The 23,037-nt window shown below is 36.1% G+C and overlaps 3 protein-coding genes across 3 annotated transcripts in view; 1 reads left to right on the top strand and 2 right to left on the bottom strand.

Annotated features, from left to right (window-relative positions):
• Window positions 1–99: 99 nt before the first annotated feature.
• On the top strand, window positions 100–6,814 carry LOC125227149 (cysteine protease ATG4B). The gene is made up of 9 exons (XM_048131373.1): window positions 100–348; window positions 439–634; window positions 717–863; window positions 1,134–1,213; window positions 3,635–3,780; window positions 4,036–4,170; window positions 4,594–4,692; window positions 5,167–5,332; window positions 5,725–6,814. The coding sequence occupies exons 1-9, from the start codon at window positions 228–230 to the stop codon at window positions 5,781–5,783; spliced, it is 1,149 nt and encodes a 382-aa protein (XP_047987330.1). The 5' UTR covers window positions 100–227; the 3' UTR covers window positions 5,784–6,814.
• Window positions 6,815–10,363: 3,549 nt separating this feature from the next.
• On the bottom strand, window positions 10,364–12,834 carry LOC125227382 (protein phosphatase 1L). The gene is made up of 2 exons (XM_048131688.1): window positions 11,648–12,834; window positions 10,364–11,375 (listed from the first exon to the last, which is right to left on the bottom strand). The coding sequence occupies exons 1-2, from the start codon at window positions 12,656–12,658 to the stop codon at window positions 10,992–10,994; spliced, it is 1,395 nt and encodes a 464-aa protein (XP_047987645.1). The 5' UTR covers window positions 12,659–12,834; the 3' UTR covers window positions 10,364–10,991.
• Window positions 12,835–15,924: 3,090 nt separating this feature from the next.
• Window positions 15,925–23,037, bottom strand: part of LOC125227381 (dedicator of cytokinesis protein 9) — a 67,618-nt gene continuing 60,505 nt past the window's right edge. Inside the window, exons 30-34 of the mRNA XM_048131687.1 lie at window positions 21,459–21,871; window positions 20,123–20,336; window positions 18,968–19,133; window positions 17,891–18,016; window positions 15,925–16,922 (exon numbers count right to left, since the gene is read on the bottom strand). Of these exons, the coding sequence (XP_047987644.1) occupies window positions 16,709–16,922; window positions 17,891–18,016; window positions 18,968–19,133; window positions 20,123–20,336; window positions 21,459–21,871 (1,133 nt within the window). The 3' untranslated portion in view covers window positions 15,925–16,708. The remainder of the gene's footprint in view (window positions 16,923–17,890; window positions 18,017–18,967; window positions 19,134–20,122; window positions 20,337–21,458; window positions 21,872–23,037) is intronic.

Consider the following 23,037-nt stretch of genomic DNA (forward strand, 5'->3'; position numbering starts at 1 on the left):
TGTTCCAGACATATCTAAAAACTCCTATTGCATCTAACGAGCGTTTTTAGTGAAACCTAAACCATCACAATGTCTTCCGTCGTCTCGTGAGTTGTCATTTGTCTTCAACTGTCAGTGTTTGTTTTCGGCTTTTATTTTTCTTGTGTACTCAATAGTACTCATCGTACTTTAACTGCCTTCGAATAATTTGTTTCTTATTTGAAATCTTTTCAATATTATGATACAACATGGACGCTGTATTTGATATATGTTATTTAGCAACAGATGGTAACAACATTGAACCTGATGATATTCCTAAGACAAAGGATTACGTTTGGGTCTTGGGTAAAAAATATAGTGCTATTCAAGGTTCGTATTAATTTCGCCTTTGTATTTTGCTTTGTATTAGGATATAACTTACTATTACTCGTGTCATATTTTTCTTATTTGATTTTATAGACTTGGATCGCATCAGACGGGATATAACATCCATAATATGGTGTACCTATCGAAAGGGATTTGTACCTATTGGAGATGAAGGACTAACATCTGATAAAGGTTGGGGTTGCATGTTGCGATGCGGACAGATGGTCCTTGGAGTAGCTCTCGTCAGGATACACTTAGCTTCAGATTGGGTATGGACCCCAGAAACAAGGTATGACAATGCTTACTAATTTAGCAAAATTAAAATTGTAATGTGATAGTTTTTATATTACATTTATTTATTTTCTCACCAGAGATCCTATTTATTTGAAAATAGTTCAAAGATTTGAAGAAAGGAAACAAGCTCCATACTCGATCCACCAAGTGGCACTAATGGGGGCATCTGAGGGCAAAGAAGTTGGACAGTGGTTTGGCCCTAACACTGTAGCACAGGTTCTGAAGTAAGTACATCTGTACAGTCGACTACAAAGAGATGTATCCACTTTTTCACCTTATTGCATTGTAATAAGGTGAAAAAGTGGATACATCTTCTTGTAGTCAACTGTACACTGTTGGCTTTTGTCTAATTTAATTTTTATGTCTAAAATAGATAGTATTCTCTATTTGTCTTTAGTTTACGTGTGTATTTGGTAGACCAATTGAATTCACAATAGATTGTATCACTCTCCATAAGTTAAATAAAATGTTTATATTTTATTATAATATTTTAGGAAGTTGGTGGTGTATGACAAATGGAGTTCGCTAGTGATACATGTGGCTTTAGACAATACTGTTGTTACAGAAGACATTTGTAAGTATCCCTAATAATGTCATAAATACAAAATATACATAATCATTCAAGGCTCTAGAATAGTTCTTTAATACATATATCATATTGTCATCCCACTCAGACGAATTTGCCGTCAAAAGCATCTGCATAATTTTATTATCAAATAATGCTAATTACAATGAATCAATAACCTAAGTGATTTAAATATGAAAATGAGCAGTAACAATCCTGTTCCAATCTTATCAGTTTTGGCCTTATTGTAACAAACTAGACCATGTGTTGGCCAAATGTTATCTTTATAATTGTTACAATTACTGCTTGCTAAGATTTATTATGGAACAATAGTCATAGCACTCACAAAAACATTGAAATTAGTTTATTCATACAAAATTTAAGGGACTATCCAAACACAGGCGACGCATGTCCGGAGATATATATATATATATATATATATATTTTTTGTAAAATATTGTAACCTTACACCTGATTGTAAACGGGAAGAAACTGGCTCTTGAGACACAGGGAGACCTACTTTGAGAGCCAGGGACCAATATTGTATATGCACGTAACCTTATAAGGTCAGTGTGGGGAAGACCGTCTACCCAGAAAGACCGTCTACCCAGAAAGACCGTCTATTGACTATAACTTTTTTGTTTATATATCTACGCCTCTCACACCTCTGGAGGTATAGCAGTTTTTCATCCTTAATCCATTGGTCTTCAATACATATCCCTAGGACGAACACTAGTTAACAATAAACTTGTTTCTCGTTTCGAACTCGAACATCAAGTTCAACATGGTTCCGCAAAAAAATAAAATAAAATAGAAGCAGTCGGAATATTTGTATATCATGTATGTAACGCAGTCATTTAATAACCGTTATTTCTGACTAGTACTATTATTCTACTCAAAACGCGCTCAATTTCTAGTTTTATGTTCTGAAATATGTAACTTAGAAATTGTGCCTAGTCAGAAAGTCCGGCATAAAAGAGAAAGGCAAGACCGGCATATGATAAACAAGGAGTTGCCAACCTTTTTTAGGCTTTATTGGAAATAAGACGAGTCTAAACAATATCAATATATAGGTACGTTTTTGGCTTATGATAGTTGCACCGTTTTTGATTTTAACTTCGAAATACAGTTTTGATAATGATTCGTATGGTGTTACTAAAATCATTCGAAAGTATTAAGTAAAAATAAAATATATGTGACATGGTTGTGAAGAATGATAAGAGGTGAACAGAAGTAAGCCTACACTGCATTATTCATCATCATATTTAAGTTGGTAGAATTATCGTAAGCTCTAACCGTTTTTTATTGTTTTTGTTTAAGTATATTTAGATTGTGCAACATGCGGTGACAAATATTTCAAAAGAGAGTAGGGTTTCAAGTTGGTTATTATTTTTATAATCAGCATTACCCAACAGGGACCGTATGGGTACCCTTTAAAACGGTTTTGACACTTTTGACCGACTATTTTACGGCTACCCGACCGTTAATTGACATTGCTGGCTGTCACTTTGACAAAAAGTCGTCATGGGTGTCGTCAATAGGTTTTCGGGGGTGGTAGCTCAGGTAGTTGGTAACTCTGGTAGTAACTATAGAAAAACCAAGCATTGCTAAGAAATGTTACCAAACCAATTCACGACATCTTAATATCCTATTACCTTTTCTTAATAAAAAAAAGTTTCAAAAACAGATAAGTAGTTGGATTTATATGAGTCTGTTATATCGTGATTAAATTGTATCGCAGGTGTTCGTTGTAAAGTATTATGCAATATCTGGACCTGAAAAGAAAAGGTTATGAACCCCATCTACGGGACTTATGCCGGTCTTGCCTTATAAATAGAAAAATGCTTATATGTTCAAAATTTTAACATTATTTTATTAATTATCTAGCACATTCTGCCCTGTTATTACGTAAAATAACAATGATCATGATTTTGGAACCTAGTCTCATATGAAATTACGCGACAACAAGCACTAGACGGTCTTTCTGTACTCATCGCGGGAGGACGGTCAACCCGCCGAGCCTTATAAAATGTGATTTTTATGACTTAAAAGTACCTTATTTCACCAAAATATTATAAAAGCTTTGTAAAATATAATATTTGCTATCTCATAGGACCATGCGCATTACGCCAGACTACATTAATTATAGAGTTTTATCCACTCAAACTTTATTTCAAATAAACTATGCCGGTCTTTCCCGCACTGACCTTAGTTGCAATAAAGAATATTTTATTTTTATTTTATTTTTATACTGATAAATATTATCTCACATCTGTTTAATGTTGTGTTTTTCTCACAAACGCACATTCTCTTATTTTAATGGTTAGTTAAAAAGTATTGCCAAATGCTTCCATGTAAGATATGATATGTTGAAGAATACCATATTTTCTTATTTTTGGAAACAGCATTAATTTTTAATTACTTTTCCAGTACAGCAGTGTATAGTGAAGAATGACCGAGGGGACAGCTCGAGCTCCCCTGACAAAGTAGTTACCGATTGGATGCCTTTGCTCTTGATTGTGCCTCTGAGACTTGGCCTTAGTGAAATAAACCCAGTTTACATTGAAGGACTGAAGGTATGTTCTGACCAGAGAATAATTTAACTATCAAGTGTTTTGAACTACGAGTAAATATGTGATCGACAGTCGACAGCAGTCCCTAGCACCTATTTTTGTAAAATGTTAAGACAATCATGAAGAAAAACTAACCATTGGTAGAATGCTAATAGTTAGATAAGGTACTTAAAGCTTAAGCAAATTGAGTAGCCGCGCATCATTTGACATCTTTACTGGTTACATTATTGATAAATGATACAAATACTTTATTTCCAGATGTGCTTCCAATCACCACAGTCTATAGGTGTGATAGGAGGCAAACCAAACCAAGCTCTGTACCTGATAGGGTGTGTCGCTGATGAAGTCATATACTTAGATCCACACACTACCCAGCGCTCTGGACTAGTTGAAGTAAGTATAATTAGATTCATTAACATAGCTGATATTTTTTTATAATTTAAAGAAATTATTGGTAGGGTAGAACCTAGTCCTGTATAACCTTCCCTCTTACTTTTTGACATTCTTAATAATCATTAGGTAGCCAGTGTAGCCACCATAGTGGCATAACTTTATTTGTAAACTCAATGAATAAAATCCGTAACATACTATCTAAAGAGGGCGCCTCTGGACAGTAGACACAGTCAGAATAAAAAAGGTGCCCAATTAGTACCTTGGGAATTAACATTGAAGAAAAGGGCTTGATGAAAACTATTATGTTGCAGTATTTACAAATATTGAGTGGCTATTACAGTCAAGTTAATCCATTCTTACCAATGTAAGAATGGATTAACTTGACTGATCAATATTTTAATTTTTTTTTATGTTCTATTTCAGACCAAAATTACTGATGACCAAAAAGAAATGGACTGTTCTTATCACTGCAAATATGCGTCTCGTATCCCCATGCTTGCAATGGACCCTTCAGTGGCTGTGGTAAATATTTTGTAAATGCACTATGAATTGTAGCATGTATAGGGTATACCACATTTACTTTTGAAAAATCATCATGATTGTATATTATTAAGTTGGACCTTACCAAGAAAGGCCATATCAGGAAGAAAACTGTTTATCATTTATCCTCTTGTGTGCTGTTGTAACTAGCCATACCCACAGCGCCACGGAAAATTAGTGTTACTTTTACTTCATATGCTGTCAGATTAACATTGACACTTTCAAATACTGCTTACATTAGCTGGCTTGTGTCCGTAACCTGGGTGTGTTTTATTTTATTTATGATTTAACTCACAGGCTTTAAATTAGTTTTTCTTTGGCTATCCGTTTCCATAGTTTTATTTCATGAGTAACTATCGCGGTAACCGAAGACAATACTATCTTTTTATTTACTTTTTTTACGATTCATACACTTGTCTATTTATTCTCAAACTAGAATAATAATTATGTTTTCAGTGTTTCCTGTGCCGAACAAGAAGTGACTTCGACGAATTGTGTACCACCATTCAGCAAAAGCTAATGAAGGAGACCCAACCCCTCTTCGAAATATGCGAGAAGAGGCCATCGCACTGGGGCCCCAGTACTGCCGACATAGATTTACAAAACACGAGCCTATTTACTGGTAAATACATTTCCTATGTTCGTTTATGCTGGTATTGCCATTTCCACACATGGGTGAAAAAGTATGATCCGTCGTAAAGCCCAGTCTCTTTGCCTAATATCCTTAAATTCCTTAACTTCGCCTGGATTTGTAAAAGCTGAAATTACGCCTACTGCAGGTACACAAAATGTATTAATTGAATCTAATTCGAAGTAGTTTTTTTTTACGTCACTTGCATTAAACACTAGGCTTCAGCTGTTATTAGGCGAAAAGACCTGGTTTTATGGTATAGGAATATCACTATTTATTGATATGATGAAGCCTATTTTAGATCTGGTTTTAAGTGCAACTCTCCGCGCTACAATTTTCGACTGTATTTTGTATTTTTGCTTACACAACATTTTATTTTTCAGAATTTGAAGATGTGGACCGGCAATTTGATGATTCAGATGAAGAATTTGAAATTCTATGAGAGGAGTCTGATATAGACAGGTATAGAGTAAAATAATATTTAGTGTTATACAAACATACAATCACAAGAACTTGATATTACTATGGTAGCGTGATAATAGTTGTATTGGCGCCATCTAGCGTAAGCTTTTTTAGTTTTTTATATAGATTCCAAAACGTTGCATAATTTATTCGTAATAAATTAATTTCATATTAATTTCTGCAAAAGTTTGGATTCGCGTATTGCCTGCCATTCCTTAAAACATTTACAGAACGCATTTCATTAAGACAGAGTCAACTGAAACGCCACCTTTACCAAAATAAATGTAATCCTACAGAAATAGATGCAATTTTTTTAATTTCGTTGTATGTATGTATGTGTAAGCTTTATTGTACATAAAGGAAACAAAAGAGACATAGTTACAGAGTCAGTAATGTACAGTCACCGGCATAAATAAGTGATAATTTCTGTACCTTGTCATATTAACGTCTTGTTTGAAATTGTCAGACGATTAATAGCGACAAGGTACAGAAATCATCACTTCTTTATGACGGTGACTGTACAAATATTGATCATGTGAAGATAATTCAGTTTTCTAGTCATGTTGACCTGCAGTACGGTGGCAAACTAAAGTGTTCATGAGATACCTATTATATTTGGTAGAATACGACGTTTAGCACAAAATAACTGAAGTTCAGTTCCAAACAACTGTTAAATTTTATACATTTGCAGCTTTAAATACAAAGAATTATATAGGTAATTATGTAGGCATCTACTCATTTTAATCGAGAAAGCATTACTTGCAATTAACACAATTGTGTCACATTTAAGTTGACGCTTGTTAATTATATTAATAAATAGCTATTTTTATACAATTACTGTAATTTTTATTTGTCCATTATGTATGAATATACTATGTACCTACTCATAATTTTGTTAGCTAGGAATCTGTCGGAATATAATTATAGTATACCATATTGTGTTGGAAACTTAACCAACACTTATTTATTTATTGTATCGCTTCTCATAATTTTGATTGAATAAATGTTTTAATTATATACTACTTTCTTTTCTATTTCACTAAAAGTATTACACACATTAATGATTTCAGTTCAGATATTTGCAATATAAAATAGTACTTATAAAACGCAATAGTAGTTAGTTACCTCACGGCAGACTTTGTCCACTGACCACTGTTTATCCATGAGAAAATACGTAAATATGTGAATGCCTTTAGCGACAACGTGACCTCACAACTCACAAGTGCAAGTCATAATCGTAGGGCTATTTTTATTCCGTCAAGTGCAGACCACTGTTAGACATGAAATGGTAAGATTAGTCGGTACTTTTTTAATACCTTACTATCGACTTGATTATTACATGCTGCCTACTGTTGTACATAAAATAGGTAGATAGATAAATAACTTTATTCGTATCCACAACACAACATATAAAAGCTTACATAATAAACAGGAAAGAAGAAATGTGAGTACACCGCTTAACTAACCAAAGAAAAAAGAAACAAAATTATAAAGAAACATGTATCGTGGTACAAAAGGCGCTGGCTCAGCGTTGTGATGTGGCAAGCCACATCGCTGGTACATATTATACTAGCGAGACATATTTACCGGGGTTGTTTGAAGGGCCAAATTGTAGGGCCCTTTAGCTACAGTGGCTCCATGATCATCAATTATGATTTAAACAGGAAGAATGTCTTTGTTTCAATGTCTACATATACTAGTTGCGCACTTCTATCTATTATTAGAATATTGAGACATTCAAGTCATTGAACTACTTCAGTTAGATAGTGTTGAACATCTACATATATTACAATAAAACGCACATTTTATCAATACATATTTATTTACGTACACACACTTTGGTACATGGGCAAATCACATCACTAATTCAAAATTACGCACCGAATGTATACATACATTGAGAAATATTTAGAAGAACAGGTTAAGACGCAAGAATATATAACACTCCTGCGAGCCAACAGGGCCGAATTAGGTCAGAAAAGCAATGAGTAATCCCGGGCGACGAATTAATCTCATCATATGTCGACATCGTACCTTAGCGTAACCATTTTCGTTGGTGCTAATTTTGTACCCAGTAGCAGTTCATTTCAAGAAGCCTGGGCTGGCTTAAGAGCCGAAGAAATAGGGTAAATTGCCAGTATCTGATCACCTTGTATTAAAAATGAACTCTGTATACTGATAAACAGAATTCATTTTAGCATAACGTGGCTAGTTACTGAAAGGTGGCCAGTAATAGAAATTCTATGTAAAAATGAGCTTTATTATGTTAAAGGATTTTTTTTAGTATAGGGTGGCCAGTTACTGGCAATGCACCTACGTAATTCCTTGAGCAGTGGAACAGGTCTCTGGCAATGGTCGGCCCACAGAACTATGTTATCCTCCCTTGGATTGCAGTCAGCCTGAGTTCTATGCACCCGTACGTAGCTCAGCTGACTGTACTCCGTCTGTTTACGTATTTATGGACATTCAAGAATACTGTTTGGCACTTTTCCGTCAGATGTCACTGCAATTCTTACTATACCACATTTTCAATGAATTTTCGATCGTGAATTTTGGCCCCTATTTAACAGCAATTCCCGTCACCTTTGTACAATGCCACGTCAGCAAATTTTAATTGATCCTATTTTGTTACCAACATTTAGTAATATAATTCGACTTTCGTAAGATATATACAGGATCACAGAACTTAATTTAGATAGAAGAAACAAATTCATATATTTGTATAGGGGCCGAGCGTGTCAAATTTTGTACTGAAGTTGATTCTTGCCTGTAATTTTAAATATGTCTCAGGCTCTTGATTGTTCATAATTTTTGTGTTGTTGCAATTGAATATCACGTAACGAGGCATTTTTTATGTTTTGGTTGACTTCAACTTACAAAAATTGACGCCCGAAAGCTGCAAGCTGCGAGTAAAGACGGACAACTCAGTGGATTTCACTGAGTTCATTTGACACGCTAAGTAGATACGTTTGCTTGATCTATGGTATATATGACATCTGTGAGAGAACCTTAATGACGAAATAAAACTTAATAAAATCTCAATTCATCAACAAAATCTTGGTAACAAAATAGGAATTAATAAAAACAAATTTAACTTTTCCCTTAATTTTTGTACAAACTTTTCGAGAACTGCTGTTAACATGATCTCAAAAGAATTCATTTTTTTGTAATCACAAAATATTGTACTTGTTAGTAATGTGGAACATATTACATATCTACAAAGTTATTATGTTAAATTTAGTAAGATGACGTACAAAAATACTTTATAGTAATATCTACACATTGTATTTGATACAATGTTATTGCACAAAGTATTGAAAAAGCATTAGGCATATCTAGAGAATTTTATAAAGTCCAAGAATAATTGTTATAGCGCCTTTTTACAGGGTGATTCGTGAGACGTGACCAGGGCCAACCCCAACACTCGGTAAATCTTAATAGACCAATTAGAGTCATATTTAAATGAAATACTCACTATTTCCCTATTTGGGCATTTTCAGAATTTAGGACCCCCCAATTAGCTTAAGTTGTTAACAAAAATTAACTCGCTGTCAGTTTTGTGACGACAGTTAAGCATACAATCTGTCTAAAAATGTACTTTTTTTCACATTTCGAATGTAGATTATCGCTTAAAGTTTATGTTATTAACACAAAAACAATATTTTTATAGAAATTTCATGCTTAATTATCGTCACAAAACTGACAGTGAGTTAATTTTTGTTAACAACTTTCGCTAATTGGAAAATGCTCATTTTGACTTCATCCTATAAGGACAAATTTAATTATCTACAATCATGATAACTCTTAAAACTTTTTAATGATTACAGGTAAAAACCATTATATACCCATCACAATTGCACCATGATTATATGTGTCGCTAAACTTCAAACCTGGGTAAATCCATTCTGCTTTAAGGTTGAATATATAGAAAATATTATATGATCTGAAAGATCAATCAACCTTATAGCAGAATGGATTTACCCAGTTTTGAAGTTAAGCGACACATATTGAAATAAACAAAAGTATAGCAAATAGCTACATTTTTACGAAATAGTTCCTTAAAATTTTGCTAATGGGTTTTATGGGTTGATCATGTTCATGTCTCCTAAATCATCCTTCCAGTCAATAAAAAAATACTAAACTATATAGAAATTTATGTTACAACTTGGCAAAAAAGACCATATTGTGGCAATGTTATGAAATTGCAAGTTTACACAGTAGATCCTCTTATTACAAAGTTTTTACCGAAATCATGACTAGCACCAGAAGCAATAACATGGTAACAACTTTCAAATTTATCCAACTAACACAAAGCCACATCAAATGCAACAGTTTTATAATATTACAGTCTGAACACAATGCAATATTTTGCAAGAATATTTAAAATAATAACTGCACAACAGGTGTAGATCACTAATGCATGGTACTATTCATGTAAATAAGCAATTAAATGATTTAATTTAATACTACAAACATTCCAAAATTTTTAAAAACCATTATTATATACTAAAGCTAAAGTACTACACTAAAGTAATGTCAGATAAATGAATAATGACAGAATCAAGTTTTTTTTTCTTTACTAAACCTTAACATTTCTGTGACCATCACAACCATGCATAAATTCAAAATTTTCTTTTTTTACATGACAATATATGTTCAACATTCAAAAATATTATAAATTCTTTGTTAAAGCAAGATAACTACTGGACAAGGTATGGACATATATGAATATGTTATTATAATCACATCTTGAAAATTCAACTAGAAATATTAGGTATATACAAATAGAATACATATTATGCCTTATCAAATACACACCAAGGACTATAATATATTATTATATCATCAAATTTTAGTACATTGAAATGCATGCAATGTCATTATATTTACCTCTCATGCCAGTTTCCATGAATATTTGAAGTTAGGACAATCTGGCAAGTTGCTTGTATTAGGCCACAATTTTCTTTTATAAAAAAATAGTGTGGACAAAACATATAATTACTTAGGAACTCGTTACAACAAAAAAAGACCAGCAAAAGTTTGTACCAAACATCTGTACATGATTTGTACTAATTGTTTGCAATCTCTTATACAATTCCAAGACACACACCACAAAGTGCTGGCCTGTGTGACCTTAAACCTTGTCATTCAGTATAATGGATTTAATGCAATTCCTTTTAAGATCCAGTTACTCTGTAGCAGACGACACAATTTTGTTGTCTAGGAAATTGATGACCAGCACTGTTATGTTGTCAACAGAGCCCCTGTAATACGCCTGCAGGGTTAAACTTTTTGCTCCATAGTCAGGTTCATCTAATCGTTCCTTTATAAATTTGACTGCTTCTTCATTGGAAAAGGTGTCCCATAAGCCATCAGAGGCCAGCACGAGGAACATAGGCTTATGGTCACTGAGGTTGAATGTGAGAATGTCCGGGTCCGCAATAACAAACTTTTTGTCCTTCAATGGGTAGTCTCCCATTGCCCGAGATGTAGCCAGGATGCCCGCGACTCGCCAAACGCCATTAAATGCTATGTAGCCACCTGCTGCTTCTATTCTTTTCTGTTCCCTTACCTATAAAGAAAATCATTGTACATTATGCATGGAGTAAATGCTAAATGACATGTGATAAACATTGGAACCAGCCATTTGTCAGGATGGAAATAGTATAAAATAGAGATAAATTAATGGGTATGGCTTTTACCCAGCAGGGATCAGTGTAACAAACTATAAAAATGAATTGAATAACACTAAATAAAGCTAGAATATTAATAAAAAAAAAAGAACTAAATAGACATTCTAATTCATAAATACAGCTGAAATCTGAAGATAGATGTAAAAATTACCTGTTGTGGTTTATGGTCAAAAGATACAGGAATAGCATTTCCTCTTGAGTCGCACATGACACCTCTGGAGTCTCCCACATTGGCAACTATCAGGTGGTTTCCCTCCATGATGGCCAGCAATGCAGTGGTTCCAGCAACATTCATGGATCGCTTAGCTGCCTCCACCAGCAGTCTGTCTGCCGCCAACACCTCATCAGTCAGCAACTTGCCAAAGTTAATTTTCCCTTTATCTAAATAGCTGGTTAATGGTACAGCAACATTTTTAATTGGTTTGGTGGGTCTCACTTCCCTAGTTATTATTGGTCTGGCCTTTGAGAGCTGTGCCAGCAATTCTGGGTCAGTTATTTCCTTTTTAGAAGTGTCATCAGCAGTGCTCACTGATTTCTTAAAGCTAGTTTTTCGTTCAACACTACTATTGCTTTCTGGTTCTTGCTGTTTTTCCTCCTCTGCATTGTCTCTAGTGGGGGTACTAATGATTTTTCCCTCCTTGAAAGCACTTAATTCTACAATTTTGTTATAAAGATTTTGTATGAGATGATCTTTTGCATAGTTTGCAGCAAATTCTCCACCATGTCCATCAAATATAGCAAACAGGGAGATACCTGTACTGTTGATGTTTTCATTAATGATGAATCTGTCTTCCATATGCATCCTTCTTCCTTTGATTGCATAAGCTGCACTGAGAGAGCCTTTTAGTTCCCAGCTTTGTTTATCAGCTTCAGACCCTTCCATGAACTTCATACGCTGAACAGAGCTGATAGGGCTCATGGCATGTGAGAGTCGACTTAGTAACGTGCGACTCCACTGTTCAATCGTTTGCAGGTACATAATAAACAATATTATACCCAGTGTGATCACTGCTACCTCAGACCGCAACAAATAAAGACGCACCATCTTCCATAAATAGCCCACCGGAGTATCAAGCGGCGCACTGCTCGTAAAGCGCGTCACGATTTTCATAAAAGAAAGATACGTTTGATGCAAAACTCGATCCTCTAACTCGTCTTCCATGTCCTTGGCGCAAGTGTGAGGTGTTTGGAAACAACGGTTTTATGACTATTTCACAATCTTTTTATTTTTAACTATAATTTCCTTGCGTTGGCACCCTCATCACGCATATCTACATGTTGTGGACTAACTGAAAGCACTGAAACGAAACTGAATAATGAAATTGATTGAACACTACTTTGCTTTGACAGTAATAAAAACGTCAATTACGTCAATCATTTTAGGTGCGTTCAGATACTCCGCACGGTTACCACAATTTCGAATTGAACGCATCAACGCACCGAACCAATAATAAGTTTCACAGAGTGAGGGCCCCCACAGACGGGAGACAAAACTGTTTTGTCTCCGTCGCTCGGTCTATGGGCTAGTATGAAGGTGCGCACACGAGGCGACGAACTTTTCATACAAATACGAAAGTCGCCGAGCAACTGTTGCCTCCAGTGCATGACAGTTAATTTCCGTAACAGACTATCGTTTCAGACCAAGGTCACCCATAAGTCAAAGAGCAAGAAAATATTATTAAGCTAGGAACATACTACGCGGACGTCCGTCGTAAATCGACCGCGACCGCGACCGATCAGTGTGCACGGAACAAAACATCCAGCGAGCCAGATTTCGATTGGACGTCCATGCGCTCAAGGCCACGTCCACGTCCGTCGACCGATAGTTTGCACGGTTATGTGTAATTTCATTGTCCATTCCCGTCCGCGGTCGATTTACGACGGACGTCCGCGTAGTATGTTCTTAGCTTTACTCTCGCTTGGATGGATGACCTTGGTGTAGTACGACAGTCTGTTACGGCATTAAGACAAAAACATGCTACCCAACTCCTAGTGAGTATATTCTTTGACTCAGACACATGCACTTAATAAAAAAAAATACGCTGTTCAAAAATACCCATAAATATCCCACACTACGCCCAGGATCCTGTTTTAATAGTACATTGTGCAACAAGGGGAGGAAGTTGAATATTACTATACGAGAGTATTAGTTATATCGCGACGGCTCGCCGGAGCGATTTAAACACTCGAGTTAGTAATATTCATACTCCCCGAGTTACACACAATGTTTTTCATCACACTCGCAATGTAAAAAATATGTAAATAGTTGTAAAAAAGTTAAGTACGGTACAAGAAATTTCATTATTCCCTTGGGAGAACGATTTTTCTATAACTAAAGTGCGGGTGTGATGAAAAGTTCGAGCGACGGTGGGAAATAATATTATATTCCCCATGTAAGTTAAGGCATGAAATGAAACTCGATTGATTGGTTTTATAAAATGTATTAAAACAGTAAAATTCTGATTATTTTTATAGGAAGATACACTAGTTTGTGCATAAATCGTTACAAGTAATAAAGACAAGATAATCTTATTTAATAGCAATAATTTATCGGGAATCGTGTACGCATGATACAGACAGTCAGTCCAAGATAATTGGCAACGATTTTGATAGTCTCTCCGATGAAAATGCTATTTTTAACGTCAAACTTCGATGAAATCATGTTTATGCTATTTTTTAAATTGAAATCAGAAGTTTACTTCCCTTACAGATGCGGGGCTATCGAAATCGCTGCGAACTTATCTTGGCTTGACTCTAGCTAGAATAGAAATCAAATCAATACATTGTTCAATCGTGAGAAATCTGCAGAGAGCCTATCTATTAATTATATTAATAACTTCTTGTAATAAACAAATACAACATATAATCAGATATACAATGGAATGAAACTACATACAGTAGTGATAAAAAGGGAATCAGTCACATGAACTTATAAAATTCATGTGAGATTTATTCATATTACATGGATAATTCTTACAAAAAAGTAAAATAAAATATGTATTCTACAAATAAGATAATAAAGATTTCTGCAATGAGGTTTGTAGACAGAAATAAATGGATTCAGCCTTAACTTAAAGTTAACAAAATAAATTATAAACTTTGTTTAAAAAAAAGTCCATAATACCTACTGCAATTAGCTTATTGGTGATTGGTAGATGAATTTCTATCATATCGCATTCATTTTATATATGACGTAGAAGGAAATCAGTTTTGTTAAAACCATTTTGCAATTTGCTTACTGACTTTATAACTCATGTAAAGGCGAATTAAATGAATAAAAAAAAACAATTTATTGTATTACAATCTGGATACATTATCACACTGTTTTTATAACTTCGTCATTACAAATATTTAAAAGTTAAATTACACCCATAATTCGCTGTAACTACTGTACGTAGCTAACTACAGATATAAGTACTTGTTATACAAAAATGTCGACGATTCGTTAATTGTTTGAAATATTGACAAGTCTTCAGAGATGAGATCAGTCTGAATGGTAATTTTGAGCTTGACAGTCTATTTCAGTTTTTTTGAGCGAATAAGCTCTGTTAGGTATCAATGCACTAAAAATCACCATCATATTGAAATCCATAAAGTAGACAGCTAACATTTTTGTGTGTTTAATCTTGCACTAGGGAATACATTTTTTTTCGGCTCGAATTTCATCATAAGTCTGACTTAGACGGCGTGCGAACTCGCATGCGATTCTAGTTACATTGCGGGCTGTTGAGGTTACATACAATTTTGCACAGCCATCAAATACCGTAATGTAATAAAACTCGTATGTGAGTTCTCGTACCGTCTAAATCGGCCCTCATATAATTCATCTCTTATCAAAATGTGCATGTATAGGACGATTGTAGGATTTGTAGGGTTCAGTATATGACGACTAAACATGTTATTCAGTTTCGGATAAAAACTTGACGTGTGTTTCTTTGTCATAAAATTTGCCATCAACAATAGAAACATATCTTGGGTCATTCTAACCCGTCCATACTCCAGCAGACGTATGACGGACGCGGTTATCCACGTGGCAAAGCAACTGAGACATTTTAACACTACTAGATAGAAAAGAAACGCTGCCAATATCATGCTATCACGGGGATAACTGCGACCACCATATACAAAGGTAGGGTAGGGACATACAAAACTACTAACTACAGATACCTAGCTATGATAACAATCACTTCAGGGCTCAGCCCTATTATTGTAAGTATGAAATGTGTGTATTACGTTTGGATTTTATGACTATGAAATGGACTAATGGCACTTATTTCTAGTTTTTTTGCTAGCACTTACGTACTAGCCTAATTAAAAGACTGCAAATTCTCTGTTCATAGTTGTATGTATTTGAACTTTTTCTATCAACAATGTTGAAGGTATATAGGTAGGTAGGTAGGTGTTGATATTATGGGACACAGGATGGAATATAATTGAGGTTCAATGTATGAGCTTGTCTTTTACATCATTTAGGCTGGTAAATAAATAAATAATAAGTAAAACTAAACACGGTAGACATACGTAACACGAAATAAATTACGAAAAAAACAATACCTTAATAGTTACTACATCCATACAATCAAATAAAGCGAAATTGCTCATTTACTTTCAGAATAACATTTTGTTCGAAGTACATTATAGAATATCGTTAACTAAGAGGGACTTGATATCCCTATCTATAATAAATAATAGTTATAAGTATATTAAATATAATTTCGACTATAATCACCTGGAAAATTACCATTAAACCCGAAAGGCTAATAATAAAATTTTAACTAATATCCTGACCAGATCACCACCAGCATTTGTCATTTACATCTAATATCTCACTTTCTTTCGCTGCCGTCTTTATTAATACCCTTGACCGCTAAAGAAGGCAATTGCCTTGCGCTGTGACGAGCTATATAAATCTCCGCGTACTGATGAACCAACGGAAGGTTTCCAAAATTCTGCAATTTTCACATAGGAAAAGTTCCGAAACTTTCCATACTTTGTATGGACAATTGTATGGATGGAAACTTTTCATTTCGTAAATTTAAATTCTCTTTATTTTTCGTGATTTTTTTAAGTAAGCACATCACTACCTCCGCGCATTCCGACCACATTAGCTATAGGCCAAGAGTTAGACTACATTCAATGATGATTTCATAACTCATTTTCAAGTTTAAAGTAGTAATTTCGTAAATAGTCATAGAATAATTGCTTCAAATTCTTAGGCATTGCTGGAATCCAATTCGACACCAGTGACGGTGGTGCTAAGGTTACCGTTGACGAGTATATCGTGCAGTGGCTGCCCCAGCACGGAGGAGAGAGAGTCGCTGAGCTTCAAGTAGTTGGCTTCCAGCGCTTCGTGGTACGAGACTTGGTCGGAGCTGATGAGCTTCGCGTTCAGTTGGAGAGCTGCGTGGCAGACTGTCAGGAATTCCCTGAAAAAAATAGGTGGCTATTTAGTATTAATTCAAATGCCACCAAGGTTGTGTCTAACAGTTCACACTTATTGCCTGGATAAAATAGACGTCAATAGAGAAAAAAAAGCGAACGGGTGTTTATTTAGTATACACGGTGCTCGTGAGCATTGCGAGAGATTTTAACCACGTATTTCTGAGGCTAAAGGAAAGATTTTTAATACACATGAGGAAATTTTGCTAAAAAAATTGTTTTTTTATTTAAAAAAATTACTGTTTTCGAATGTATTTTCACATAAAAAGTAAATGTTATTCATAAAACTAGCACTTAAAATGAATTTTGACGTTTTTTATCTAAAAACCTCATTTTTGAAAGGTTTTATTTCGTTTTCTATCGACCCCTTATTTGCCAAGAGTGGCACTGAAACTCGAGTAGTTTCATGTGCTCTGCCTACCCCTTCATGGGATACAGGCGTGATTGTATGTATGTATGTTTATTTCGTACTTTTGGACATCTATCAATGAGGATAGTGAGACTAATTCTCCATAATGGCATCAACATCGTTAAAAAAGCCTTTTGTACTGAGTAACAATAAGATTTTTATTTTTTTTTTCAATTGGTCATAACTCTGAAACTAGGCGAAATCTAGAAAAGTGTATATGACATTTTAGTCTTAAAATGGGATCAGAAATATGCTCTTAAAATCTCTCGTAATGCTCACGAGCACCGTGTATTTAAGACGTTATTATAAACGTTGCTACTTGCTCAAATTACTATAACATAAAACACCGATTAACTATTATGGTCCTTGTAAAGTTTAGTAAAAAATGTGAGTTGGTCCCGTTTTGACATTTATCTGGAACCAGTGCGGAAGAAAGATAAGCAATATATTGTGATGATTTGACGTTTCTTAAAAAAGATTACTTAGTTTCACTGTTTTCTAATTCTTAGTTTCAATCACAATCAATTGAAAGGAACAAGTACTTACTTGAAAGTGTTTTTCAGTTTGTCGACTAGTTCGTCAGGATACATGGGAGCCAGAGTGGGATCCAGGAATGCGTTGGCGTACGCTAACGGCCCAGCGTTGACCTGCACGCACACGCTGCCTTGCAATCTGTAAACACAGTTATAAATATAATCAATTGCTGGAATAACGTGGTCATTTTTAACCCCCGACGCAAAAACGACGGGGTGTTATAAGTTTGAAGTGTCTTTCTGTCTGTCTGTTTGTATGTCTGTCTGTCTGTGTGTGCCTGTCTGTGGCATCATAGCTCCCGAACGGAAAAACCAATTTTGATTTAGTTTTTTTTTGTTAGAAACTTGAATTAGTCGGGACTGTTCTTAACCATGTTTCATGAAAATCGGTCCATCATGTCAGTTGTAATTCTGTGGTTAGGTTATGTTGCTTTTAATAGGTGTAGGTAATTTTTAGTATGAGTTAACTAACGCAAATCATCCGCCACACTGTCCTCAAGTCAGTGACTGACAAGAGGTTGCGCAGGTTCAGGACAGGATCACAGCCAAAACAGTTAGTTTAGTTAGGTGTTACGCATCTGAGATGCAACTTCTTGATGTCAAGCGCCTTGGCATTAACGATCTCGGTCAACTCGAGAACTTGGCCCTCCATTTCAGAGACTGCCACCTCGATGGAACTTTTCCCTTTCACCCAGGAGGTCGAGATCGGAAGGCAGACGGCCGCTGACGAAAAAACGCCATGGGTATCGACCTACAACCCTGTCTAACAGCAGTCGAGACGGCAACAGAGGGGTTTAGGTACGTGGCGTACAATGTTACCTGAGTTGCAGCTTCTTGATGTCCGGCGCCTTGACGTTGACGATCTCGGTCAGCTCGAGAACTTTACCCTCCATTTCGGAGACTGCCACCTCGATGGGACTCTTCCCTTTCACTCGAGTTTCGATCACATCACATCAGGAGGTCGAGACCGAAAGGCAGACGGCCGCTGACGGGGTTATGGAAAAACGCCAAGGGTATCGACCTACGACCCCGTCGAACAGCAGTCGAGACGGCAACGGATGGGTTTTAGGTACGTGGCGTACAATGTTACCTGAGTTGCAGCTTCTTGATGTCGGGCGCCTTGGCGTTGACGATCTCGGTCAGCTCGAGCACTTGGCCCTCCATTTCGGAAACCGCCACCTCGATAGGACTCTTCTCCTCCACTTGAGTTTCGATCACGGGCACGCGACGTTTCACGTACGGGAACCAGTTCTCAGCTGAAATAGTTCAGAAATTATCAATTAGTATTTGTGTAACAATAGTGATAAACACCGCTGCCTCTGCAATTAAATAGGGTTAGTATTCTATTTAATTGCAGAGGCAGCGGTGTTTATCACTATTGTTAAAGTTCGTTTGTCCCTTTCTATCACACATATACGTCGGAAAAGGACAAACGAAATTTATCGGCTTGATAACTTTAGTGAACGTTTATGAATAAGGGGGTTATAATTTAAACCCATTTCAAGAAAATGCAAAAGACCTGCGAGGGCTGCGAGGAAAATAGCACAGTTTTCAGGCCCCGCAGCCGAATGGCATTTCTCCGACGCGAAACGAAAACGAAACGCCGCGAAAGGTAGTCTGGCTCTGTCACGCCAATACACAAGAGCGATAGAGATAGATATCTACGAGCGTTTCGTGAGCGTTTGTGCCATGTGTGTGTCTCTAGGATATCGGTTATATTGTGGCAGTTCAAAATACATACGTTGTAAACAAACAACCTATTTGTTCATCATGTCATTATGTTATTATCATTTAATTTTGATTGACTGATGTCAGAGCAGGTTAAAACACAATGGAAAAAGATGGCTACTTTCACAATTTACTTTGTTAGTACAAAATATGTCAAATGTATGGATTTCTCATAGATGTCGCGCTTTTATCGATTGACAAAGTGATTATTACAACACTTAATGCTTACCCCCTTATTCAATAAACGTTCACTAAAGTTATAAAGCCGATAAAGTTCGTTTGTCCCTTTCTGACGTATTGGTGTGATAGAAAGGGACAAGCGAACGTTATGGGGTTGATAACTTTAGTGAACGTTTATGAATAAGGCCTGATTTAGACGGTGTGCGAACTCGCATGCGGTTTTAGTTACATTGCGGGCTATTGAGGTTATACAATTTTGCACAGCCAATGTAATAAAACTCGTATACGAGTTCTCGTACCGTCTAAATGGGCCCTAAGGGGGTTAATATTGAGTTACCGGTGAGCTTGGTGAGCCTGAGCCGCTGATGGTGCACGGGCCCTCTGGCCGCGCCGTCCCTGGTGAAGGGCGTCTCGAACACGAAGCGCCGCACGTTGTGAGCGCGCTCGAACGACTCGCCGCTGCTCGCGCCCGCCGCCACGCCTTCGGGCGCCGCGCGCACCCATGTTACTTGGATGTACGCTAGTTTGCTGTCCAGTTCTGAACGGTTTACCTGACGAAGAATATTACATGACATGAGTAATACAGGCAGGCAAGCACGGTCGCTTGATATAACGTCAGGCCGTCGTTCGCACTGTTTGTAAGCGCACCGATGACACACCGATACGATAAAGTTTATCACACTAGTGTGCTACGCCCGCTGGAGTATATAAATATGTCAGTAAGCACACAATTGTGAATAAAGATGAATAATTATGATAGAAATCTCAATGGTTGCTATTTCATCTGTTTGTTACTTTGTACAAGTGTACATTTAATTTAACATTGGGAGAGAATTTTATCGTTAATCATCGACATCACGATGGGCTAAGAAATTTATTAAGTAGATATCATTTTACGTTTTTTTTTAAATATTTATAGAGCATCTGTTACGTCGACAAGAAAAGTAAATACATTACTACTTCGTGTAGAAGGGAGTATGTATCTATCTTGTATCCCAGGTTTCAATTAATTGGCAAAAAAATAGCTTTGTAGCTATTATTTAAGTACAATATCATTGGTCATCCAGTTATAAGCATAATTTTATTCAGAATGTGAAACAGGGAAGTCATGTGCTGCTGTAAAGTGCTGTATTTGTAATGTATCAAAGTATCTTATGACAGATGTTGACAACACAATTAGTTATTTACGACAGGCAGGTAACATTGTTTCTGAAATTGATTTGCCAAACTACAATGAACGATATTATTAGTTACGGCTCGGTGAATTACTCTTCGCTCTATTGTATTGTTTTACGGTACTAAATACGCGTTGATACATGGGTATATTGATGTTACAATACTTATAATAAAAAAATCGCGCTAAGGATTGTATTTCTCACTGTCATATAGTCATATAAAACTGAGTAGGTACAGCTTGGCAAAAAAATAGTAGAAATTATAAAGTGGCAACATCGTAGAGTTGTCCCGTTTTCTCATACATATTGATTTGAAAGGGACGTCACGACGACGTTAGTACATTTTAATTTCTACTCTTTTCTTGCCTGGCTGTATAGCTAATAATCTTTTACAATTACAATACACTGTGTATATACTTTTACCTACGCATTTGTGAGGAAGTGATAATGCACTGTTTAACTAATCAGTACCGTAAGATTTTTATGAATAAAGCTTACCGGCGCTGAGTCCATAATCATTTTAACATTTTCCGCCCCATACTTGTGTTCGTAGTAAGTCTGCAATTTCTCCGATATCTCGCTGAGTGAGGTCAGTTTCGGTTCCTTATATATAAACTCGACGCCTTCTTCGTCTTCGCCGAAGTGGGCCTTGCCGAAGAACGCCACCCGGTAAAACCTTCCGAGCATTCGCTTCCCCGAGTTTGTGACTTCGATAACTTTGGCATAAGCTTTGGTGAGGTGCTGGTAGCAAGTGAGGAGGGCTTGGTAGTCCTTCCTCCGTTCGTAGATGGGGATGATGAGGCGGTAGAGCGGCCCGAGGAGCTCGTACCGCTCCGCTTTGTCGACGAACTCTGTGCAGATCATCAGCTGATCCAGAAGAGCTTGTTCGTTGTATTGGACGTCGGTCATACCTGCAAGAGAAGAAATAAATATGATTAATTTACTGTTGTCTCAACCCGTAGAAGTAAGATGACAAAAAACCCCTTTTGATAATCTGTTGAAATCACAAATTAAAAAATTACAATGATGTCGCGTGATTCGCGTGAAACACGACGTTTTCGTTTAAGAGGTTAACAGGAGAGCAAAGCTTTGTTAGACAACAGTCTTGTACTATTTCAACAAGTCTGTCATAAAGCGGTGACAGGGGGTGACAGGGGTCATATTAGATGATTATGGTGTGAATGGGAAAGTTTACGACCGCAGTTAGCACTTTTTTGCACATGCTCAGGGTCGGATTCAAGAGGCCCATATAGCGCAATATGTAACATAAAAAAACTGTAGAGTTGTGGTAAACAATTAATTGCCATCTTAAGGCATTGTACCTTAAGTTCATGTCATGCTTGGCCATACAGGCTGATTTATTTTCATTTAAGGTATTCCTTGTATAAGCCAATGATTCTACATTTTAAAAATCAATTGGTCAAAAATAAATGAAAACGATATATCTACATGGACATGTATCTATGTTTGTTTTTAGTAACTCAACCGTTATAAATTGAGATATTTGATTGTTTCCATTGCAGTTAGTTTTTATAACAATCGTGATTAGTTGGTATTATAATGCTGTACACCATACAGCGACCGTGACTTAGTTTCATGCTCATTAAGTCATTTATTTGATTTAATACCCGTAATAGGTACAAAGATACATGTTACACCAATAAGTAGTTCTGTATATTGTCGATGCTCGAAAGGGCGACTAACTAAAAGGTTTCGGGTCTTCAATTCAAGACTTAATATTCGGCTTCCCGAGACCTCATAATTTTCTAAGCGAATTTTTGGCCCAGAATCTTGTCGTATAATCAGTCCGCCAATTTGTTTTCAATAATTGACCACACCCGGAATCTGTTAACAAATTAAAAATAACTGTAGATGCTTTCCATGTTGCTGAAAAAGAAGACTTTATAATACTTTTTTTTCCTATTGTGTAACTTGATCTTTCGATTCCAATTGGTATCTACGTCACTTGAGCCGGCTCCCCGGCTAAAAGCTCAGAGCCTTTAGCACAAACTTTTTTTTTTTCAATTAAACAGGTAGTTATTAAATACCCAGCGATTATCCACGTGCCATAACTGTA

The sequence above is a fragment of the Leguminivora glycinivorella genome, chromosome 6 (assembly GCF_023078275.1).
Source record: "Leguminivora glycinivorella isolate SPB_JAAS2020 chromosome 6, LegGlyc_1.1, whole genome shotgun sequence".
Taxonomy (NCBI): Eukaryota; Metazoa; Arthropoda; class Insecta; order Lepidoptera; family Tortricidae; genus Leguminivora; species Leguminivora glycinivorella.